Source organism: Jaculus jaculus, chromosome 12 (genome assembly GCF_020740685.1).
Source record: "Jaculus jaculus isolate mJacJac1 chromosome 12, mJacJac1.mat.Y.cur, whole genome shotgun sequence".
NCBI lineage: Eukaryota > Metazoa > Chordata > Mammalia > Rodentia > Dipodidae > Jaculus > Jaculus jaculus.
The window spans coordinates 8,500,808-8,525,837 of record NC_059113.1 but is presented as its reverse complement, the minus strand read 5'-3'; the positions used below and the strand labels follow the sequence as shown (position 1 = coordinate 8,525,837).

Here is a 25,030-nt window from a genome sequence, read left to right as displayed (position 1 = left end):
ATATATCACTTTCTGCATGTCTTGCTTTCATTGGCAATTAAAATGACATTGAGGCTTCTTGCTCTGAAGTATTTGAGGAAAAGAATACATTGCATAAACTCATTAGGGAATCATAAAACAGCTCATATGTGAAAGCGCACATAATATAAACTGCAATGTGACTGTTGGATATTTAATTGCATAGTGTTTGGTGAGTAATTATTTGATACTTCCTTTGAGAAATTCTGATTACTTCCTCAGATTGTTTACTTTTCACTTGTCAACACTGCGTTAGTAATTTTCACACAGCGGTCATGTGTTGGACCACCTTTCCTTTCACAGAGTAGTCCGAGGCATAGCTCAGTGTCCTGCCAGTTGTCACAAGGCAAACCTAACTTTTGAAACAAAATTATATAATTATGATGCTATTAGTGGCCTTGGTCACAGAAGTACAAAGGTCGGAGCTATTTTCCTCTTTCTTCTTGATGGAAACAGAGAGAAATCCCATTAGCGTTTTAAATAAGACTGCAGGAAGAAGCACAGACTAAGCAAGCACATCAAGGCAGAAACCGACTGCTGTCTCCTTAGTAGACAGTGTCGTGAATGTGGTGGTACATGTTTGGATCTGAGGAGCAAAAAATAGTACAGGTTAATAGAATTCTTTAGAAAATTTACATTGTCTATTTCATTGTAACGCTGTGTTATGAGTCAAAAGGTAGAGACATGAGATCAGCAGCTGTCTAGATGCATATTTCAGTTAACAATAGAAACACAATTCTGGCATCATCGTTTGGAATCTCATTCTGTATTACGTGATAAAAGAGGACTAAGAAGCTTTGAATTTTAATCTTTAAATAAAGAGAAGCCTTGAAGTTCGATGCTCTTTTGAAGTGGATGATTATAAGTAGAGCCATATCTGAGATGGCAGACCAAGCATCCAGTCACTTTACTTGATATGACCTGTGCTCCTAAGCTCTTCCTTGATCAGCTATTGATATGTACCTGAAATGTCTTCTCTGATGAGGGTCATTTCTTTCAGTTAAGGTATTGCTTGAAGAAAAAAGGACAAATATGCTCAGAGAGTTAAAAAGTAAAATTAGGAAAAGCACCAGACTAGGAGTCAGAAGACCACTGTAGTGTTAGCATTGATATGTTTATTATACAGTTTCTCTCTCTGCTCCCATTTTCATGGTTATAAAAATGAGGTGGGATTAGGCAAACTTCACAATAAAGTTTCCTCCCACTTTTTTGTGTTTGATAATATCACTTTGTCAACAATCTTATAAGATTAGTTAATTTTCACAAATATCCCTAAGACTATTAAATGGTTTGAGGATGTCAGAGGACTTAAACCAACACTGAAGTTATAGTATAGTATTTTAACTATTCTTACAGGTACAGTTAAAAATTCATATAAACAAGTAACTAAATTAAGTGTTTTTTCCTTAAACAAAAACAAGACAAGGAAAAAAAACCAAAGCCCTTAATTGACAAAATCAAAAAGAGAAGACATGGTAACTAGATACATACAGCCTAACACAACTGAATATGAGTAGAGAATCCTAACAGACCATATAAGACAGGTTGAAGCAGCAATGAGTAAACTTTCATAAAAGAAAATGTCAGGATTGGTATCAGTCATTCTTAAGGTTTTCTCCCCAAGTCAAAAGGGATCACTATTAAACTTTTTTTTTATAAGGCTAGCACTATTATTCTGTAACTAAAGCTAGACAAGAAGAGTTTTACAAAAGTGAATCATATCCTTGACAAAAATTGATTCAGGAATGGTCATCACCAAATTCAACCAAACATCAGAAGGATTGTTCATGGTGATCCCACGGGATGTATCCCTAGCATGCAAAAATAGTTCAGTATATGATAAAACACTTTAACAGCATGACATACAAAAGGTATAGTATCATCTTGATAGATGATATAAGAGCATTTCATAAAATCCAACATAATTTTATCACAGAAACACTTAAAAGTTTAGATGCACAAGAGTGAACTCTTAACACCCTGTGAGCTATAAATCTCAAGCTCACAGCTAAGACTATGATGAAAAGTGAAAGGCTGAAAAATTTTCCTCCAAAACCAGTTACAAAACAAAGATGCCAACTCTTGCCACTTCTCTTTGAGATGGTAGAAGTGAATAAAAGTACTTAATTTTATCCAGCCTTCAAGAAAAATAAAATGCCACAGTTTGCAATAATCTGGTTGAACATGGGAGACATTGTTTTAAGTGAAATAACCCACAAACAGAAACCCAGATACTTCATATGACTATAAAATTCAATGCACAGAAACAGAGTAAAGCGCTGTTTACCAGGTGTCAGGCTATAGGAGAAGAAAGATATTGAACAAAAATGTTATGGGAAACTGAGTCAGCCTTGTCTACGGTCATGGAGCACAACAGTGTTTCCCAGCACAATGCACCAAAAATGTTATGGGAAACTGAGTCATACAGCAGTGGCACCAGAGAGAGTGGAGAATCAGAAAATGTATTCATGTTGACGTGGACTCTGAGGAATAACTTCCAAAGCCTGAGTACAGGGCTCTGATTGCTCAGCGGTTTATATACAGTATGGCAAGCAGTCTGACATCATCTTGAATTCCTTACACGATTGATGGGTTACTAGTTTCTAAGGTTACATGATTTGGTGGCTAAAATTGTTTAGCAATCAGCCAATGATAAGAAAGTACAACTGTATAACAGAAAGCTGTTTGTTCACGGGTGTATTAACCCATGATTGGTCATGTGCATTGTCTGACTGATCACATATTGGACTCAGTCACACAGTTTCGTTGGTTTATGATAAAAATAGGACAAGGTTATTTCTATTTTTTTCATCTTAGAATCTGAAGTGTTTGTAAAACATGGATCAGCATAGAAAAGGGGGTAGAGGGGCTATACTTTGATTGAAATCCCCACCACAGAATAAATAATACAAACTTGTAATTATCAGATAAATCAATTCCAGTGACCTAATATACAGTGTGGGAATAGAGTTAATAGTTTATTACATATTTAAAATTTGCTAAGTGCCAGGGTATAGGAGACAGACCCCAAAGATACTCAACACCTACCAAAGCAGAGATCCAGAGGCTTCTAAAAGCTCATCAATGAAGTCGACTTAAAACTCAGAATTTTGCAAGAGGGGGAAAAAATCGTAAGAGCCACAGGTTGAGATATTATGCCCAGAGGTATTGCCTCCTCCTCCCTCCCCCCAAAAATAACTGACTACTGCTTTGACAATGCATAAGTCACAACCCCAGGAATACCTGCAACCCAACTAAGGAGCATCCCCAGAGGAATAGGGGCAGGGACAAGGGAAAAGAGAGTACCAACACATGTGTCCATACGAAACATCTTGTTAATAATAAATATTTAAAATATAATAAATTTTTAAAAGTAAGGAACTAAGTGTGGTAGTTTGATTTAGATGTTCCCCATAAACTTAGATGTTCTGAATGTCATGTCCCCAGCTGATGGCAGTTTGGGAACTAAACCCTCCTGGAAGTAGTATATTGTTTAGACGGGCTTATGGGTGTTATAACCAGCTTACGTTTGCCAGTGTTTGACACACTCTCCTCTTGTTGTTGTCCATCTGATGTTGCCTAAGAAGTGATGTCCACCCTCTGCTCATGCCATCATTTTCCCCTGCCATCATGGTGCTTCCCCCCGAGTCTATAAGTCAAACATTTTCCCACAAAAAAAAAAAAAATGCTGAGAATAGAACATAAATTCTGTCAAATGAATTTAAAGTGAAACAGAATATTAATTAAGGTAAGATGTTTCTGTATACATAATCCATTATTTTCTTATTGCTGAGACAACATATCTGACAAAATGACAAAAATCAGTTTAAAGGAGGAAGGCTTTATTTCCATTTACAGTCCATCACAGCAGGAAAGGCATGATGGCAGGAGCTTGAGATAGCTGATTGGTCACATTGCATCCAGTCAGCAAGCCAAGAGCAGTGAATGGTGGTACTCGGCCAGCTCTCTCCTGCAACCTAGAACTCTGGATAATGGAGTGGTGCTGCCACAGTTAAGGTGGGTCTTCCCACAATCCTCCTGATCACAGGCATATGCAGAGGGTAAGCTAATCTGTATAATCACTTGCAATTGATTCTAGGCCCTTTCAAGTGGGAAATCAATAATATAGACTATCACGTATAGTATACCCACCTATCATCATAACATATACTTAACTATTATAACGATTTCTGGGTGCATGTGCATTTCCGTGTGTGAGAGCAGGAATATGCATGCCATCCTTTGTGTGGAGGTCAGTTGACAATGTGGGACTTCACCTTCCACTTGTTCCATTGTTTCTCACTTACTGCTCTGTATGTCCAGGCTGGCTGGCCACACCATTCTGGGCAGTTTTCTTTTCCCTGACTCGCTTCTCCCCATAAGCCTACTGTGAGTCAAGATCCTCATGCTATGGAATCAGGGTTTATGGGGGTTGTAAGGATCCAAAGTCAAGTACTCAGGCTTGCCAAATAAGTACTTTGTCCACTAATGGTCATCTCTCTTGCTCGAAGAGAGATATTTTACATTGTTTACTCATACTAGGTCTTCAAAGATCTCATGTGCATTTTATACCTGTATCATGTGTCAGTGCAGAGTACCTCAATTGCACATGTCCTGTAGCTGCATGGAGAAAGGGGCTACTGTGTTAGCATATTATGCCATGCGATCTGCTTAGAGTCAGGACATGATAACCAATCTAGGCCAGTTATATGCCTGAAAATAAGGAAACAGAGCTGTTACACTACCACTACTGTAATGCACATATAAGGCTTTTCCATGGTTGGTTAACAGTATTAGTCAGGGTTTTCTAGAACAACAGAATGAGTAGAATGAATCTGAGCAGTCCTGTAGCTGTTTGCAGGCTGAAGAGTCAGAGAGCCTGGTGGCTGCTCAGGCCACAAGGCTGGATGCCTCAGCAGTTCCAATCTGGCACTGAAGGCCTGGAGGACTGCTGTAGAATCATGGCCTTTAGTCCACATTGGAAGAATGAGGAAACCAGGGTTCCAGTGTCCACAAAGGACCGCAGCAGCAGGGTGGGTGCCTGGACCAGTAAGAAGCATGGGCAGTCAGGTGAGGGTGTGTCCTCCCGGATCCACCACCTGAAGGGCTGGACACTCTGGGAAGAGGTCTTCCTCCGTTAATTTTTCCTGGAAATGCCCTCACAGACCTTACCCAAGAGAGACATCTCTTGATTCCTTATCTGATCAAGTTGACAATAAAATCTGTTGTCACAGTATCCATTCCTAATATAACAGTCCCAGTTCTCTACTGTTTTGATGACTTCTCTTGGGTGGTGACACAGTAAGTAGACCTTAGATCTGCTTTATAATATCAGTGCCTAGTGAGATATGAGCAACCTACATACACTTTCTATGAAAAGAAACTCCCTACCACTTACACAAGTTTAGAAAGTGGCTCTGTCCCCACATCCTGTCTTAACATGGATGTGAGACAGAGCTATGTCTGGTTGCTCAAGGTATTGACTCCATATTTTATAAGATGCTTTACCAAGACAGGCTCCAAGCTAGTAAGATAGTTCCTTATGGAACTTCCCACTTAGAAGATCATTTTTGAACTGACATATCACAGCTGTAAAATGGCTTTACTTGTTGCTAATAATATCATAATAATATCAAGTTATAAAGAACACAGATTTATTTTGGTTCATGGCTCTGGTTTAAAGTTGAAGGAACACCTCTGGGGCTACTTTGTTGGCTAATTACCAAATCAAGCACAGGATTTGGCAAAAGATAGCATGTGTACAAAGGATCTAGGCAAGCTGATATCTGTATCAGACCCCTCTGGAAATAACCTGTCAATCCACATTAACCCATTATTACATTTATAACAGGACTTCTAATCACCTCTTAAAGTTCCCACCTGGCCCCTCCTTAAAGTCTCATCATTGGAATTTAATTTTAACATGAGTTTCTGTGGAGTTATCCCATATTCAAATCACAGCATGCTTCAAGCTCAAAGGAAATAGTCCACTGTGGAGATGAAGTGTCATGAGAGATCAGCAGAGAAAACGGTTTAGAACCAAGTACCTTCCATTGTTGCTCCAGTCACTCTTTAAGGATTTCACAGAAATACTGATCCTACCCCACATGACTGACACTGACATTTTTGCTACTGTGCATTTGTGGCAAGCACACTATAGTGAAGAATGCTGGGAAAGTGCTTTGAGGGATACCGGGCATGGCTTCAGCTAATTCCACTATAACCAGAAGCATAAGCAAAATATAAACAGAAGGATTAAGAGCATGGCCTATGTTAAAATGTTGACATGAGGAGCTACTAGATAAAGGAGAAATAGTAGTATTCCTCAACCTCAAATAGCTTTTCTTAGGCACGTAGAAGCTTAACCTTATATTCTTGTGGTTTGAGGGACAACTTTTTTTCCCATTTTGCTGAACTGCAAACTCTTAAATCCCAATAGTCCATCAATCAGTCAAGGTGACTATACTCATTATAATTAAAATCTTTATACAAGGCTGAGGTAGGCAATGCCAGTGGGAATGAGCAAAATCAGAACCCTCATGGCCAGCGTTTCCCTGTTTGAGGGTTGGAAGTAGACATTCATTTCTTGAGTTTCCCCAGTACGTGGGCAGCACTGCTGTGTGCTGGTGTCTGACATGGGAGTAAAATAGGGAAACACTCTTCTACCTGGTGCTGCTTTCTGAAGTAAGGGCGTAGAATTGAGTGGGCCAAGTAAAGGTAACTGCAGCTTAGTTGTGCCTCACCATGACCCCAGTAACTGTAGACGTGAACAAGTAAGTGGTCTGTACGGGAAGAAGCTCTTACTCCAGCAACTTTGTTTTGTTTGATTCTTGGCTTATTTCGTATTGTCTAATGCAGAGATCTAAAAACAAGGTGCACTTTGCTATGTACGTGACATTTTTAGTTGTCTGCTCATTTCATCTAAAGATGGCCTTTTTACCACCTGCATGAGGAAACAAAATGTCAGAAGGAAATGTATTCAGGATTTGATTGCTGGAGCTGAGTGTTGAATGGAAAAGGGGTAGTCAGTTAAAATTGTGGAGCAGTTTCATTCAGGTTGTTACTATTGTTTCCCTGTATCAGAGGTGAAAAGGAGATGTTACTCTATTAAAGAAAATGTGAAATGATATGCAGGGCTCAGGACAAAAGAAACTGTTGGATACATGGAAGTTTATTTGTGGAAGTGATTACATTTCTTTTCAAAGAAAAATGGTGATGTCTCTTTTCCCAGGAATAATCAACATTCAACCCAAGTAGCAGTTTGCATGCCCTTAGACACAGTGTTTTATTTCTCATTCAAATCTAGTGGGCATTGCTGCTATTTTTCCTACACATTTCAGAAAGACTTTTTACAGGCAGTTAAACAGAAACTTAATATTGCTCCCCAAAAAAGTGGGGGTAAAGTTATACACTAGAGATGGTATTTTAAAAAAGAAGCCTCTAATTATTTGAGTTATCTTTGGGTAACTCTAGGAGGTTATAGAAGGCTTCGGGAAAATAATGCTAATGTTACTAAAGACATTAATGGAGTTTGCTGAATGGGCCATGTCCAAGTAAACAGTCCTCAGATGCTTGTGGGCAGAGAGTAGTCATCACTCTTAGAATTGATAACAGTCCCTTCCCAAGTTGTTTTCGGATAGTGGTATTATGTCACGCAGTTAGACTGCTAGATATTTATTTATACTGTTGGCATGTTCCTGAGAAGGAAGCTGTGCATGCAGCTCAGAAATTATTTAGAATTTATCTGAGAATGGATTTTCAGAAACTAATGCAGAGTATTTAATAACATCACCAGAGGTAACAAAGTGTCCCTGTGGCATACCTTCTTTTTCACAAAGTCTCTCTATCCTTTCTAACGAAAGATACGTCCTTGAAGGGGCTACATGATAAACACTAATGATTAAGGCCAAACTTACTAGTTAGTGACATTGTCAACAGTAGGCTACCTTACTGAAAGACTGTATTTCAACTGCCTCTGTACTCTCCATGGACTTTAAGATAGCCCATCTCATTTTTTTTTTTTTTTTTAGTTTTTTTTGTTGTTGTTGTTAACATTTTCCATGATTACAAAATATATTCCATGGGCCCATCTCATTTTTGATGTATGCTATCAGAGACTGTACTAATTTTAGTGTAGTTATGACTTTGTGAGATGATATTAAATTAAAAGTCTCCTTCATGTTTAATTTTTTACATGCTTCCTTTTCTACTATCTGGTTATAAAAAAATTTCAGAGCAGGGCTGGAGAGATGTCGTAGTGGCATTTGCCTGCAAAGCCAAAGGATCCTGGTTTAGTTCTCCAGGACCCAGATACACAAGGTGGAACATGCATATGGACTTTGTTTGCAGTGGATGGAGGCCCTGGCGGGCCTATTCTCTCTCCTCCCCACTCTCTCTCCCACTCTCTCTCCCCTCTTCCTCCCTCCATCCCTCCCTCCCTCTCTCTCTCTCTCTCTCTCTCCCCTCTCTCTCCCTCTTTTCTCTCTCTCCCCAATAAATAAATAAAAAAATATTTTTAAAGAATTGTCAGAATAATGCTTCAGTAGTGTTTTGTTTTTTATATAGCACTGATTCCTTTTGAATCTAATATTCAATGGCCCAGGGGCCTTAAGATTCTTGGGTTGGTAGCCAGATATGTGTCCAATCATAAATACAGTCCTGACACATTACCTATAAACTAGACATGAGAAAGACCAGAGAGGTTGAGCTTAAATCTAGATATAGATATGAACAACCCTTGCAAACCTGTACCTTTCTGTTAGTAAACTCAGCTTCTCTCTGATGAGGAAGCTCCAAAGTCCATCCACAGCTGTCCAATTTCTCACTTTGTTTTTAAGCTTAAAATGGACAATAAAATCTGTCCATTTACTGCTCCATAAGAGACACTCATAAAATAGGCCTGTGTTTTATGGTCCTGTGTTTTATGAGAAGAGAGTGGCTCAGTCTCAGCCAGATCACTTGCATTTACTGCCCTGCAGAGGATTTGCCACATGTGAGGTCTCTACAGCCAAGGTCACATGGCTGTGGAGAGAGAGAGGATAAACCAGCCACGATTGCATGGCTTATGAGCCTTGGAATTGATAGGATCAGATATTAATGATTTGTGGAAAATATGTGAGTACTGAAACACTATTCTTTCCAGCGGTTCCTGAATTAGGTGTTCATTTAGGCTTCCATGTTATGTTCATTGTTGTAGAAGTTGACATACTCTACGTATTATATATTCAGAATATATTTTCTTTTTTTAATTGTTTAAAATTTATTTATTTGAGGGAAAGAGGCAGAGAGAGAGAGAGAGAGAATATGAATGTGTCAGCGCCATAACCACTGCACACAAACTCTAGACACATGTGCCACTTTGTGCATCTGGCTTATGTGGGGCCTGGGGAATTGATCCTGGGTCCTTAGACTTCACAGGCAAGCACCCTACCTGCTACAGCATCTCTTCAGCCCCAGAACATGTTTTGTACTAGACTTGTACATTTATTTTCTTTTACCTGTTCTCACTTCCTATTCATGCATCTCACAAATATGTATGCTACTAGAGCTCATAAGAAACTCCTTGGTGAAAATATCTAGCATTTGAGGGAAAGGCAGAAATAACCACAGTTTTCTTAAAGGTAAAAAGTTAGGCTATTAAATGGGGAGAAGGGGTAAGGCAGAAATAAACAGTGAAAGAAGTAGAGTAGGAGTGGCATGTTTTTTATTCGGAAGGTGAGCCAGTTGGGATAGGATGTCTCTCATAGCCTCATGTCTTGGTGTTTGGTCTCCAGCTGTTGGCCATTTTGGAGATAAAGCCTTGCTAGAGGTGATGTGTTGATGAAGGAGGCTGTGAGGTATGATAGCCCAGATTCCCCTCGCCACAGCTCAGCTCACTTGCTGCTTTCTGCCAGCCGCCATGCAAGATGTGCTGTCCAACCTCTGCTCTCCCTTCTTCCCCTGATGCTGAAACTTGACCTCCAGACTAAGCCAAAATAAACCCTTTCTTTCTATCAGCTGGTTTTGGTAGTGTGTCCCCCTCCCCCCCAGCCCCCAGCAGCGAGGCACTGATTACAACTCTAAAGAGACTAGCTGTAAAGGTGATGTTTGAATAAAGTCTGAAAGTGATAAAGGACAACAGCGGGAGATCCCTGTAGATCTCTGTGGTCAGAGCATGGGGATGGTACAGAGGAAGTACCAGGTGCAAAAGGTCATAAAGAAGAAATGTGTCTGTCATGTTCAAGGACAGCTCGGAGACAGACCTGCTGGTTCTCAAGTCCATAGCTCTAAAAGTAAAGTAGAGATGGAGGGCATCAGGTGAATAACAGTAGGAAAAGATTAGAGGCTTCTATGACATTTTAAGAATTTGGGAGTAAGAAGGAGTTTTTAAGTATGAGAAAGCACTGTATTTTAAACAAAGTTAACATGCTCCATCTTAAGTTTCAACATATCACTGTTGTTTTTAATGTTTAAATTTTGTCATTTTTGACATTTTCATACGTGAATATAATGTAATTTGATCTTATTTCTGCAGATTACTCTTGCATCCCCTGTTCATTAACAGCCTCATTGTCCATTACTTCCCATATGTCATGCTTTTTTTTTTTAAACCCACTGAGTTAAAGTAGGAATTCTTGCATAATCACAGGTAGAAAGATTTTTCTGTGGTACAGGTAACTGACCAGTGGCCACACCACTAATAAAGCTGGCTTCCCTCTCTCAGCAGTCATTGGCTGACATTAGATACTTGTTGTGTCCAGAAGATAGTATTTCGTAGCCCTCCTTCCCTATTCCTCTGCTTCTGCCCCTCTTCGGAAAGGACCCCTGAGCCTTGGAGTGGGTGGTTTAGATGTCCACTTTGAGGCTGAGCACACAGTAGTAACTTATTCTCAGAAATGCTGCTACTAAGCACCTCTGCTTTAACCTCTTCCCACTGTGGTAAGAATCTTCTGTGCAGGTCACTCACTGTGTTGGAAGAAAAGAGCACATGGAGAGGATGAAGGAAGCAAAGAGACCAGCTACGTTACATGACTGCTGTCATAATGGAGGCCTGGGAGGAGGGTGCTGGCTTTAGATGAGAAGAGACAGCATCAGTGGGAGGGGGTGTCATTCTGAATATATGACAGAGACAGAGAAACCAGGCTTGTTCACAGAATGAATGTTGAATACTGGAGAAAATTAAGTCCAGCATAAGTTTTATTTTATTTGCAAATTTCCTTCATGACTAAAAGTTATCTGTAGCTTGCTGTCTGAAATCTAAAGTGTACTAATCAGTTTTCAACTGTTGTAGAACTTTCAGGTTTTAGTTAACTCTTCGCATCTCTTAGAAACTCCTAGGTATCCCACATGTGGTGAACTCACATAGGAAGTCTAGTCACAGAGATAAAGTAAATGGCACAAAATTATCAATGGAAATAATCGACATTGATCTAATGTTCATTATATAACCACAGTGTTGTCAGCAGCAAAATAATGTCTACCGATAATTCATTGAATATTCAGAGAAAATCCTAACAAGGCTATATCACATCATTATCCATTAATCAAATAACTTTTTCTTAAATAAAATAAAGACAGAATCTGCATCTCATCTCAGTTGGGATGTTTTTCTGAGGTAGAATTTCACTCTGTCCCAGGCTGACTTGGAATTCACTATGTAATCTCAGGGTGGCCTTGAACTCATGATGATCCTCCTACCTCTGCCTCCCAAGTGCACCACCATGCCTGGCTGGGGTTTTTTTTTTTTCTTTTCAATGATTAAGCCCAGCTGAGTGCTGACTATTTTCCTAGTCAGAAATGTTTTCGGCTACAGTAGTAGAAAAATTGACCAAATGTTTAAGCAGTAAAAATTTTCTTAAATCTCATCTATGAAAAGTTTAAGTGGGTGATAAATCCTATCATTGTGGATGTACAGTCTTCCTAAACTTCTAATTGTTTTTATAAACACATTGTGAGTTTACTTTTAATTTCATGACTATTTCATGGTTTCAGAATGACAAACATAGCTCCAATATTTGGCTTGTCACCTGTTATCGGAATAGCATAATTGCTTTCACAGAAGTGCCCTAGCATAATTCTGTTTACATGTCACTGGCTAAGGGCAGGCCACATGGTAATATGAGAGACTAGGAAAGGGGCAAAGTTACTATGTCTGGTTATCCTTACTAACCTTGTCATACTGACGTCTTGGATCTCCAACACAATTCATTCTCATGAACGTGAATGAAGTGGTGGTAAGGGAAGCAGCAGTGACTATCAGAATGTCATTTGTTAGGATCTTTGGTCACAGTTGATCATTTGAACATTGGTCAAGTACAATGTCTTAGTCTGATTTACCAGATCTTTAAGAAGTGATTAATAAAAATTGTAGAGGAAACAACTTCAGGACATTGGTCTTGACAATGCTATTTTAACTGACTTCAGAAACCCTCCTAACAAAGATGAAAATGAACAAGGGAGAGAGAGAATAAAGAAAATTCTTATGGAATTAGGGAACGTATTTGCAAACCATATGTCCAGCATGTGTGTGGAACTTCAAAGCAAAAATCAAGAGGAAAGAAAAGTCAGATAAGAGAATGAATACTAGGTGTGAGTATGGAGGAAAGGGAATGGGATAAGAGAAGGGAAGGAAAGGTGGAGGAGGGAAATTGGCAACTGACCCTACTAGACATTTCTTAAAAGAATGTATCCAAATTGTTTGTTTGTTTGTTTGTTTTTCTTTTTCTTTCTTTTTTTTTTTTTTTTTTTTTGGTTTTCTAAGGTAGGGTCTCACTCTAGCTCAGGCTGACCTGGAATTCACTATGTATTCTCAGGGTGGCCTCGAACTCTCAGCGATCCTCCTACCTCTGCCTCCCGAGTGCTGGGATTAAAGGCGTGCACCACCACGCCTGGCTCTGTTTTTCTTTTTAAAGCAGTGTTACTGGGGTCCATGGCTTCTGTCCCTGTAAACCATTTAATCAGAAGTGGAGTATAGCATTTACAAATTCACAAACCCACAGACATTTCTTTTCATTTCATTTAACAGTAGTGTAGTCCTTGTTTTCTCTGGTTCCTTTTCACCCTTCCCTCTCTGTGATCCTTTATTCTGATCTGATGACTCATACAGTCATGTGTCTGTCCTGTGTCCTTTATTTGTTGATTCACAAATTGATATAATTTATATGTGACAAAGGCTTTGTGGTGGAGCTGTGGAATCATTGATGAAATGATTTCCCTTATGTTTTATTTCAAATGAATTGTTAAAGAATAAAAGCTTTTTCAGACTAGTAGAAAACTAACCCTACAGCCTTTTCTCCTTCTGTCCCCTCCAAACACTGCCCTTCGTACCCCTTCATTGTGTAAACGTTTCAGCCTCATGAAATAGGGTGCCTCACTCTGGCTTCATGAGCCTATTTTTAAGTTACCTATAGATCATTTTACTGAATCTTATTCTCACTGGGAATAGTTCTTTCCTACATTTTAATCTTGCCACCAAAGCAGTTCAGAGAGAGAGAAGTAATAAATTCTTAGAATGAATAGGATTTCAGAACCGACATGTCTTTTGGATTTCATCTAGTTTCATCTTCAGATTTTGGATACATATATAAAAGTGTGATACTGATGACATTTTTTATTAGCAAATGGCTTCCCCGAGTTCTCACATGGCATTCTGAGGTAATGTTTAGGTGTTTTACTTTATTACTTCTGTATTAAATTTGAACATGTATCAATTAGTAATACTTTCAGCTACAAATAGCAATCACTGAGCTGGAGAGATGGCTTATTGGTTAAGGTACTTGCCTACAAATCCCAAGGACCTAGGTTTGATTCTCCAGGACCCATGTAAGCCAGATGCACAAAGTAGCGCATCTGTCTAGTTTGTTTACAGTAGCCAGAAACCCTGGCACCCCCATATTCATTCATTCATTCTCTGTCTTTCCCCCTCTCCTCCTGCCTTTTTTCCCTCGCAAATAAGTAATGAAAAAAATCATTGATTAATTATGACTTCAGGCGTAAGGAAATTTAAGACCCATCCTGAAGAATCCAGGGTTTTAGGAAGTCTTAGATTTGGGTCTACCTTGTTATGTTAAGAAATTAGAGCCAGGCATGGTGGCACACGCCTTTAATCCCGGCGTGCAGGAGGCAAAGGTAAGAGGACCACTGTGAGTTTGAGGCTACCCTGAGACTATACAGTGAATGCCAGATCATCCTAGACATAGAACAAGACCCTACCTTTGAAAAGAAAAGAAACTGGGCTTTTTTTTTTTTTTTTTTTTTGCCTTTGTATTATACCTGGTCCTAGCATTATTTCCTTTTGTCTCTATGCCTCCTGTCCCACATCACAGGGATCATGCTTATGTCAACAATGGAACAAGAGTTATGGCAATTTCTAGTGTCTTCTCCAGAGCTTTGTCCCATCCATCAGAAAGTAAACACTCCCAGAACCTCCTAATAATTTCTCCTTATATCTTCTTGGTGAGATTTTTATGGCCCAACTTAGCTGCTAGAGGGTCAATAGAAACTGCTGTCTTGTGTTTTATCAGTCTCTGTGCTGGGAAGGTCATAGAATAGGGAGTTGAGAATGGCTTTTGATTGGTCAGCCAAATGTATCTGTAACAAATCTTCCTAAGGCATACATTCATCTACATGTTTATATCTAGACAAGAAATGTAGGTTTGAGAATGGATTTTGGTCACATTGCTTAGTTTAAAATCACAGATATATTTGCTTACATATTCTCATATGAATTTCTCTACCTTTATTTCCTTACTTATAAACCAGGGTTGATAATATTACTGGCTGTATATGACTTATACCAATAATCTGATGTTAGCCTATGGACACTCAGTAAATGCCATCAACTGGAGCTCAGCACCCTACTTGGATGCAAAGCCAACTTCATGATTAGCAGCTCCTCCTACTTGTTAGCAAAATACCATAGAAAGGTGGTTCTTTATACTTTTCATTTAACATTGATGTACACAAATCCCAAATCTGATGAGAAAACTCCTGAAGAGCTAACAGTCTTAGCAGAGTGTGCCCACCTTATTTGGCAACCGATAGCTGGCATGCTCGGGCTTTCTGTTTAGAAATAAAACACTGTAGGCCTTGTACAAATTCCAGGGGTGTCGAGGCAACCTGGTACAATGCATTAAGTCAGAAATCAGAGACCTTTTTCTATAACTTGCTGTATGTACATACAGCAGTTCTAGATGAGTGGCTTGGATAGAATCAACAAAAACAGTACCCACTAGGCCTGGGGACGTAGAGGTGAGGAGTCTCTGCAGTGTTCTCAACTATTGGAAAAGATATCAAAACACAGGAGAGACAGGGAACAAAGAGGCTGTTTGAAAACTGCAGGTACTCAGTAACTAACAGATGATGAAAGTTTTGTTGAGTGAGGAAAACATCAGAAAATGATCAGAAGCTCATATTGGTCCTGGTAGCTACTCTGCACAGTAGCCTTTGACTGAGAAGCGGATGGTCCTAGAAGAAGAGCAATGGAGGGAAGACCAGAACAGCCTTTAAACAGTGTTGTCTTGTTGGGGACGGGCCCTGGGGTGTCATTCAGCGTGGAAACATTGATTCCAACTGTGTCTTTGCAGAGTTACAGAGAGTAGACTAGGCTCAAGCCGAGTTCACATGCAGCCTGGGTCACAGGGAGGAGGCTCCAGAGATAACAGCTCATGCAGCCTAGAACTTCTCGGGCCTGTGTGTCCCAGATATGTGATCCCATCATCTAATACATTGGCCTTACTTCAGAATCCAGAAGAAATGATCATATCTAGCTTCAGTTTTTTTCTGAATAGCGTCAGTAGTAGATCATTCGTCTATAACTGCTCCTTCTGGTATGCCCAGAAAGCACCCAAGTAATTTGTCAGTATGGGAAATAAAGCCAAGTGTTAATAGCCACTCACTTTCTCTAGTTAAATCAGCAAGATAGGCATGACATATGCATGCAGTTGTGAACAATGGACTGACCACCATTCTTCTTGGGTTTTGCCTTTAGAAAACACGCTATGAAATTTACGTCAACATTCTGAAAGAAGGCGGCAAGGAGCTCCTGAGCAGTGATGAAGGCGAGGGTGCAGGGCTGAAGAAGTCACACTCGAGTCCTTCACTGAACCCAGATTCTTCTCCCATCACTGCCAAGGTCAAGCGTAATGTATCAGAGAGGAAGGATCATCGACCTGAAACACCGAGCATTAAGCAAAAAGTTACTTAGGATCTGTCTGTGGCCAGGAAATGCTGGTCATGGAACAAAATAGGGTTTTTCAAGATCTTTCTGGTAATCCGTGAATCTATTAAAAAAAATAGTCTGTGACTAAATGGTGCATTAGTAACTTTTTATATTATATTATTTTTGTTAGTTTCTGTACAGATGTCTTTGTTCTTGATTTCTTTGCTTTGATGATGTCTGCAACTTTATAACTAATGCACCTTTTTGTGAGGGGCAGAGGACCGTGATTTCAGGATGAATTACGGATCCCTTCTCCATTGATTTGTTTTTTCTCTTATTTGCACTCTGCTCAGTTGTTTCATGTATTTTCAATCAACTGTTACACTTTTTTTAAGGTTAAAAACTTTAAGTCATTGTGAAACACTTAACTGGACAAACATTGTGGCTTAGTATATCCTAGCCAGAGTTAACGTCAGCCTTTTTATGTGGAATCTCTCCCAGTCACAGAAGTGGAGTTGAGTGCTTATGATGCTCAAGTAAGAATGACAGTGCCGGGGTCGAGGCATCCCACTGTGATGCCTCTGTGAGCATCCTGGCTCCCTGAGTTGAGTTCCGACCCTGCTGGAAGCAGGAGAAAGGAGGCATGAAGATCACAGGATGGAGAACATAGGGAGGCATGCCAGCTTGCCTTCCAGCCAAGCATGGAAATGAGGATGTGGGGTCGTTTTGCCAATTGAAGGCTGAGAACCTGAAGAGGGACTGATACCAGGTCTTTCTTGCTTTCTGCAAAGATAGTGGCAAGCAGCAGCTCTTCACAAGCCACAGCAGTCGGTGGCATATTGTTCTGCCAGACAGTGTCGCATCACTCCCACAGGGTCTAGACTAGGAATCCAGAACCATCTCTTATCACTGGTCCCTGTCTGTCTAGGAATGGTTTATTTTTACTCTAGACAAATATATAGGCATGAAGCCATGTCCTGGTTGTAACAATATAAATTTGAAAATGGAACCCCTTTTGTTCTTTCAAGGAGAAGTAAGGGAGCAAAAAGCACCAGTCATTCTTCAGCAGTGGAAAGTGATCCTTTAGACTAAATTTCTAATTTTCTGAATGAATTGTGACTGAAGATGGAGGAACCTGACAATTGCATATGCAGTCTCTTCAACTACAGTTCCTTCAGACTCTGATAATCACTTCACTCTCACTAGTCAAGTTGGCCCTAAAAGTTCTTTTTCTATTTAAATCTTACTGCTTTCTATATACTATTTGCCTTGTTGTTATGGCAGTCCCTTTGAAATTGCAGCAGGACATTGTTTTTAGAGGATGAGCAAGGAATGAAACCTGAGCTTCCACTACGACCGTCAGGTTTCAAACTTCAAAATTCTGCACTCCTCAAAACAGTCTTATTCCCAAACACTGTGTCTTTGGAACTAACAGGATCCCACTGAACATTCTCTTCCTCCCTTGGACATGTTCTCTACTCCTCCTTAGCTTCTTTGTTGATGGTACTATGACCAAAGAATCAGCTGCTGTGCATGCTAGCATGGTTCCAGTGAATCAGAGAAAACCTGCTAGAAATCTATGGTTGCTTTTAGAAATACAGTGTTAGAATGTGCTAGCATTTAGTTACAGGATTATTTATTAACATTTCCTTTCCCCATATACATATCCATATTGCTGGTGCCCAGAGAAGAGTAACCCCTCTCCAAGGCTGTAGTTGCTTCCTGGGTGGTGTTTTGCTGCACATTTGGAAACTCCCTTTAGCCCGTATCTTACTTAGGCAAAGGCAATGACTAAATGTATCTTTCAGAACCGTGAAACAAGCATGTTAGATACACCAGTGTGGTCCATGTACCTCAGATATTCTTGTAGCTTCCTATTGAATCTAAGGATTCTAAGAGCTAATTGCCTTTATTCCTAGAAGTTGAGTTATTATGGCTTGTTTCCTACATAAAATATTTGTACTCACTGAAGTGAGATAGGTGCCCATGCCGGTTATCTTTGAATTTCATTCAGTAGCTGAAGGACATTTAACATGTTTGAACATGCCTGCTCACCATGTGTGTTTGTGCACATACAGTGTTGGTGTGTGCTTTGATGACTGGGAGAATCTCCTGTGCCGTGCCGCAGTGTTTCTGACACGCAGAGCGCTGTGGAAAGACTCCTGCACCAGCACCACAGCACGGGTCCTGCCATGGGACTCAGAGTGGTGCTCCAGGGAAACACTCAGACATTCGCACGACAAAGACACTTGTCAAGCACCAGAATACAGTGTCTGCATCGTTTTATCTTGAAACAACTTCACACTTCTATGAGTCAGGATCTTTAGTGCAATGCTGCCCATCTTCAGGGGAGGGGCTAAAAATACCTCTTCCTGGGGCCCCCAAAAGGTTTTTTTCTTCTGTCAGTGTGATGTGCAGGCCAAGATTTTATCTGATGGGAAGAAACAGCCTCCAATCTGATTGGATATTGAGTCTGGTCCATAGCCAACCTCCTTTTCCTTTGTGACAAGTTGTTCCCTGAAGTATTGGGTCAAAAGAAATGGAAGGTATTCCCTTTCAGGGTTAGTCCACGCCTGTTGTCAAATTTATGGTACAGGGAGCTGTCCTCCCTGCCTTTCTTCCAAGGTACTTCCCTTCCCTCTGCTCTATGTCTGCTTCTCACCCCTACCTCAGTGCCCTAGAGTCCTAGAGTTCCACTCCATGTGGTAAAACATTATTTTGCTTTACATGCATACCCTTCATAGTGATTTCTAGTTGTAAGAGCTCTTGACAAGTTACCCAAAGTCCTTGGTAATAGTCTTGACACAAAATTGACTACGGAAGCGCCCCACGTATAAGATTCATGAGTGTTTCAGGGTTTCGCTCCTATATCACATGCTGGCTTCTGCAAAGTAGTGTCAGAGTCAGTGTTTGCAATGAAAATCTAACTACCACCATAAAGAGACCCTGTTTTATTGGCATTTCATACACATTTCTGAAATGTACTTTTCAAAAATAACATTTACCCAACTTGTAGCCATGTGTAAACTAAGCCAAGTGTTACTTTTATGCCACTTAATTAACCTTGGTAGAGCCATCATGTGGGAGAGTCCTCTGATAGAAAGTTCTGATATGTATGTAACGCCTTCAGTGTCTTGGGTGAAGAGGATTAAGGCATTTTCTCAGGCAGTGGTATTTTGAGGTCCACATGACCCTCTGTGCTGTTCCAGCTATTGCCCTCATCCTAAAAATTAGTGCTGTTGCCCTCATCCTAGAAATTAGTGCTGTTGCCCTCATCCTAAAAATTAGTGCTGTTTTCTAGGCAAAAGTAACATGAGGAAATTCACTGTGGAAGAGGAAAATCTGGCTGGCTTTCCAAAGTTCAGCTAGTTTTGTGTTTCACCTTGAAGCCATACCACAGAACTTGGAAAGTTAGAGAGAAAGCTGCCAAGCCAGCAGGAAGAAAGTCCCTTTGCTCCCTCAGCACTAAGTCACTGTCTCTTCCTGTACCATAGAAGGGGCAAAGGCAGTGCTCTGAGATAAGGCAGGACTGCTAGTCCTGTGGTGCACATCTTTTCTGCCTGTTTGAAGTTTGGGGAAAAACAGTTCCCTTATGAAAGTCATTTTCTCCACTCTGCCCAATCAAGACCTTAGATGCTGTTAGTTGTCCTTGGTATTTGACTTCTTTGGAGTTTTTTGTTTTTGTTTTTTTTTATAGTAATCAGTCTAGCTTATTTCATTCTCACTTGACAGTAAGTTCCTTAGCTTGATACATCCTAATCTCTGTAGTTTGGCTCTTCTGGACTGACTTTAGCAGGTCAGTAACCACTTCCCTGATACTAATAGAGTCATTCCTTCTTCCAATAACAGGATTTCTTTCCCCCACTTGGAAAGCTAGCACTGAAAACCCAAGAACCAAAGTAGCATCCTGGAACAGATTTAAAGGAGAGTCTAGCTCAAAGATAACAGTGCAACATTAGGTTTAAATGGGATTTGCTATTGTTCCAGAGCTTCTTTATTGCTCAGACAGAAATACATTGGTCCGTTTCATAGGCAGACGAGCTCCCTGGACTACCTTGCTCCAAAGCTTTCGGCCTTTTCATTCACCCACACCAGGTTACTGGTTGGTCTGATGGTCAGCAGATCTCTTTCCATCTACTTTTGACATCTAACATCATCAGGCTAACCAGGAGATCTATACAAAACAATCCGGATCAGTCACTGATGGTGGTACAGAGGTAGTCACTGCCTATCTCTTTTCTTCAACTTCTTTTCCATCCCTCAAACCTAAAAGAAGGACTCAATTTGAAAGTCATTCTTCTTTTACACCTACAGTATCCCAAGTGGGCACCCTTCAACTGAGGACAAAAAAAATGGCCTGTTGCATGCAGAGAGAATGTCAGTCAGTACTTGAATCTGCATGATGGTTTCTTGACTTGAATGCAAGAACAAGGAAATATTGCAAGTTATCTGTATATACAGCAGGTTTCCTTAGGTCTTGTGGGCACAGCCTTTGTAATCTGTGTGTATCTGTTGTAGTGCAGGCGTTTGGAGAGTATTCATGTAGATAGTATGTCATATGTCAAACACTGTGTTCTGTAACCTGACAATGTTGTATTTGTGGGTATTTATAGTTGTATGTACATGTATTAATGTGTAGATTGTGTATTAGTATGTGGCATATGTACATTGAAATTACTTTTGTCCTTAGCCAGTATAATATGAAAAGCAAGTAAAAAACAAAACCTCATAGGATTAATTGTATAGTACAGTTGTTGAGAGTATATATAGTGGCATTGTTTTATTAAATGTAAATTCAAATAATATTTTGATTAAAAGTATAAATAAGACTTTATTCTAGAAAATTCCATCTTTAAGATTTTAATGACCAGGGCAAAAATGACTGAACTAAACTTGTGATTCTATTGAGGTGTACAGTGTGCAATAAAACAGGAGTAATTCATTACAGTTTGGGAACTACAGAAAGAAGTGGGGTAGGGGAGCCAACCTGTGCATCCTAGCAACCTTAATATCAATAGCACTTAAACGTAAAGTTGAACCGGTAATTTTGGGCTTATTACAAGATGTGATCTTTAAAACTCACGTTCTTTATTGCTGTAATTAGTCCAGAAAAATAAACATAGCTTTCAGAAGAACAGATAAGTACCCAGCTTAACCTTTTGTACCAGTGTGCACTTTAGAGTAAACCCATCATTCTCCCGGTGCCACACCCTCACCCACTTTCCTTTTAAGGAGTATCACAGGTACTGAAGTATATCAGGGCATCCCAAGATTGGGTACTGTATTCCAGGTTCAGTTGCACAAATTAGCAGCTAGTATGACAGGTACAAAGGACTTTAGGACTAGGTTAAAACTTTATTTGATATTTTTATACTTAGATCTCTCTTTCCTGCCTCTCCCCAAAGAAGAGCCACTGGCCTTAGTTATTTAACCTTATTGCTTATATTATAGAGTGTAAATAGATAACTAGAGACTAGAGTTTTATTAACCAGCATGTTTGGTGTATTTAAAGCGGCGACTGAGTGTGTTTTGAGTGAGTGGTTGGGTGCAGAGTATCTTGTTTGAACACACTGCCTCCTGTCTTTGTGTCTGATTCAGAGAATTGGAACCGTGGGGTTAGAGACAAATTTCTATCCCCAGGCTGTAGTAGTGTGTTGGTAGTTACACTTGAGGTTTTGTTTTTATTAACTCTACAGTCTCAAACTAATTTTTACATATATAAAATATCTCCTAATTTATTCTCAACGTGCAGTGGACTGGCTCTGCAACTGATTTGCAGGGTCTTAATTCTGCAAGAGTCTGTCCTTTTAAGAATTCATTATGAAACTTGCAGAAAACAGTCATTTAATTTAGAATTTACTTAGAAAAGGAGTAATAGAAATAAAGTTTATTTTTGGATGTAGTCATTGAAATGTTTTGACTTTAATATAAAGCCATGGAGGTTGTAGAGCCAAGTAACCCTTGACATGGATGATAATATCCACTCTATAGAGTATATATGCACATTGACTTTTGATGCCATTGGGATACATTATCAGGCTATAGGAACAAGAGTAGAAACAATTGAAGTAGAGGGGTGAGCTGGCTGCATTCTGTTTTGGATAGCCATGCATGTGTCCAGTCTTCTGTTCCTAAGAGATTCAGGACCAGTTTATTGTCCCCTTACGTGTTTAAGGGGAGAGTTGATATGTCTGGGACCTCATTTGTGTACACTTACTTGCACACATGCACACAGTGAATGTCTTAAGCCATAAAAACATATGACCTTAAGACACAAAGTATTCTAAAGATGTGATGAGCAGAGGTTGGAAACTCCATCGTAGATGTTTTCCAAGGACCAGGGAGGAATTAGATGGAGTGCTAGTGTCTGACTTTGAGAGGCTTTGTTTTTATAACCAAGTGAGTGAGAGCATGCCACATCCTTGCTGGTGGAACACCAACTAGGAGGCTGTCTTGTAACTCATAAGCAGCAGCTCTCCAGCATCCCCTAGTAGCCCAGGTGAAGTCCCACCAAGCCGGTGTGTACCACTTTCCAGAGTGGCTAGATGTTCCTTTGAGAAAGGAGTGCAGTGGAGAACCTATGTTACTACAGAAGCTCCAGATAGGGAGTGTCCACCTTCCCTTCTCAGCAGAACTGGAGAGAGGGAGCTCACGGTGGAGGACACTGGACTGTTGCACACTTTTCCAGCAGCAAGGACCCGGAGGATGGAGGTGGAAAGGTAACTCAAGAAAACAGATGTCCCTTTGCAGGATGGAGAACTAAGCTCTCACTGGGAGTGTTATAAAATTTAGCACCTTCACTTCAATTCCTGAAAATGTTGTTGAATGGAGAGAATTTTGGAGTTTCACTTAGCACTTCCCCTTAAGTCTGTGTACAATTCTGGAAACCCCTAGAAGAGTCCCAGCCACGAGGCTCAATAAAGGACCACACCGCAGGTTTGAGGCTCACTGCTCTGAGCCCTGAACTCCAGGGCACTGCAGCGGGAGGTGATCTCTGTTCTCTGGAGCTCCTCCCTGGCCTTCTACTCCATTTGGACTCCTACTGAGCCAGGGTTCCAGATTCCTTAGGAATCCAACTGTCCAAGTGGATTGACCCTACTGAGGCAAGATATCAGCTCTGAGAGTGACCAAAGTCACTTAACAGTCATGATAATTAGTCTGTTCCTGAAGCTAAGACCACTTGTTTTCCATTTGGAAGAAATAGTCACACTGAGTTCTGTCCAGGATCAGATGATATCTTTGCCTTGGCCCCCAAGTTTCCAGAAATGGAAAACATTCTGTTTCTGTGGGAAGGGTCAAGGAACATAAACTCGCTCAACAATTTGCTCAGTCCACATGAGAGCTGATGAGCAAAGGCCTATATGCCTCCCTGCATTCTCTTCTACCTCAAGTTTTAGGAACCCACTTCTAGAACAGAGATTACACAGTAGACAGCCTTGGTTATTGTGGGATTGAAATACAAGAAATTAGATTTTCCAGCCTCGTAACTGGGTTATATATTCACTATGGCTCAAACTCGTTGGCAGTGTGCAACATTCCTTTACCTTCAAAGTTTTCTCCACCAATCATTTCACTTTTACTGCAGTCTCGGTGCCATATGTCCCCTGCAAATTGTGAAAGTAGTGACAGAATAGCAGCCAATTCCTTTTCAGCAGCCAAACTTTCAGCATTTGCGGATCTAGCTAAGCTCGTGGTACTGTACGATGGACTAGAAACTCATTATCACCCACTGGACCCAAGTAATGCCATCTCAAAAACCATGATATTTAGGGTGGTAATCCTTTGAACAGAAGAGTAATTTATGTGGATATTGTTAAAGTGTTTTAAAGAATATTTTGAAAATTAAGTTTACATTTTACAATTGCTTTATTTTTTATTAAAATAGTTGTATATACATATATATATTACCCTATTCCATCATTATTAAAGTAAACCTGAGTTTTGTAGGCAAGTGAGTCATCTGGTATGTATAGAAGCTGTGGTATATATAGCACATTTCCCTATTGTGTAAACGTTCATGAATATAATAACTGTTCCTGTGTTTTTATAAGTTGAGGGTATTTTTGTTGTTTCATAACAACAAAATTTATTGCATTGAAAATGGTTTTTATGTAATACAAATCATGCAAATAGTGAAGGATTACAATATGTATATGGTCTATGTAAATGTACAAACTTTAGAAATAAATCCAACAACTTTCAATCATTTTGGCAGAATGTTTTTTTTTTTCCTTATTGATGCAAGTAAAATAATACTTTTAGCAGTGAATAGCACAGCACTTTGCACCCCTACATAAAAAGGCAACCATGAACCCTCAAGTGAAAGATTTGTCCTCTGAAGTTGACTGAGGCAATAAGACATCAAAATTGTTAATACTGACTCACCTCCTTGGGCTATTTGAAAATCTGTGTCTGCATGAAGATGGTAGATCTGTGAGAGACCTGAGAGCCTGTTACCTTCATGAAGAATTTGAGAGGAGGACTGGAAAGATGGCTCTGCATTTAAGGTGCTTGCCTGCAAAGCCTAACAACCTGTGTTTGACTCCCCAGTACCCAGTAAAGCCATCTGCACATAGTGGTGCATGCATCTTGAGTTCACTTGCAGCAGCTGGAGGCCCTGGCACAGCCTTTCTTTTTGTCCTCTTTCTCTCCTTGCAAATAAATAAATAAAAATATTTTACAAAAGAAATTGAGAAGAGAGGAACAGACTAACTTTTTGGAGTAATTTCAAGAATCATCTGCATTCCTGTGGATTTCTCATCAAAATGGGTGACTATGGAGTTAAATGACCTCAAGTGTAAATCAGTAGTATACTGTTTCCCTGTAGCCAGCATGTTCCTTGTGTTCTCTGAAGAAAACTTCGTGTTACAATTA

At 40.0% G+C, this 25,030-nt stretch overlaps 1 protein-coding gene across 2 annotated transcripts in view; it reads left to right on the top strand.

Annotated features, from left to right (window-relative positions):
- Nucleotides 1-24,362, top strand: part of Psd3 (pleckstrin and Sec7 domain containing 3) — a 352,155-nt gene extending 327,793 nt beyond the window's left edge. For both annotated transcript variants that reach the window (XM_045131244.1, XM_004669696.2), the window contains one exon: nucleotides 15,986-24,362. In XM_045131244.1, coding sequence (XP_044987179.1) covers nucleotides 15,986-16,201 — 216 coding nt within the window. In that variant the 3' untranslated portion in view covers nucleotides 16,202-24,362. The remainder of the gene's footprint in view (nucleotides 1-15,985) is intronic.
- The last annotated feature ends 668 nt before the right edge of the window (nucleotides 24,363-25,030 follow it).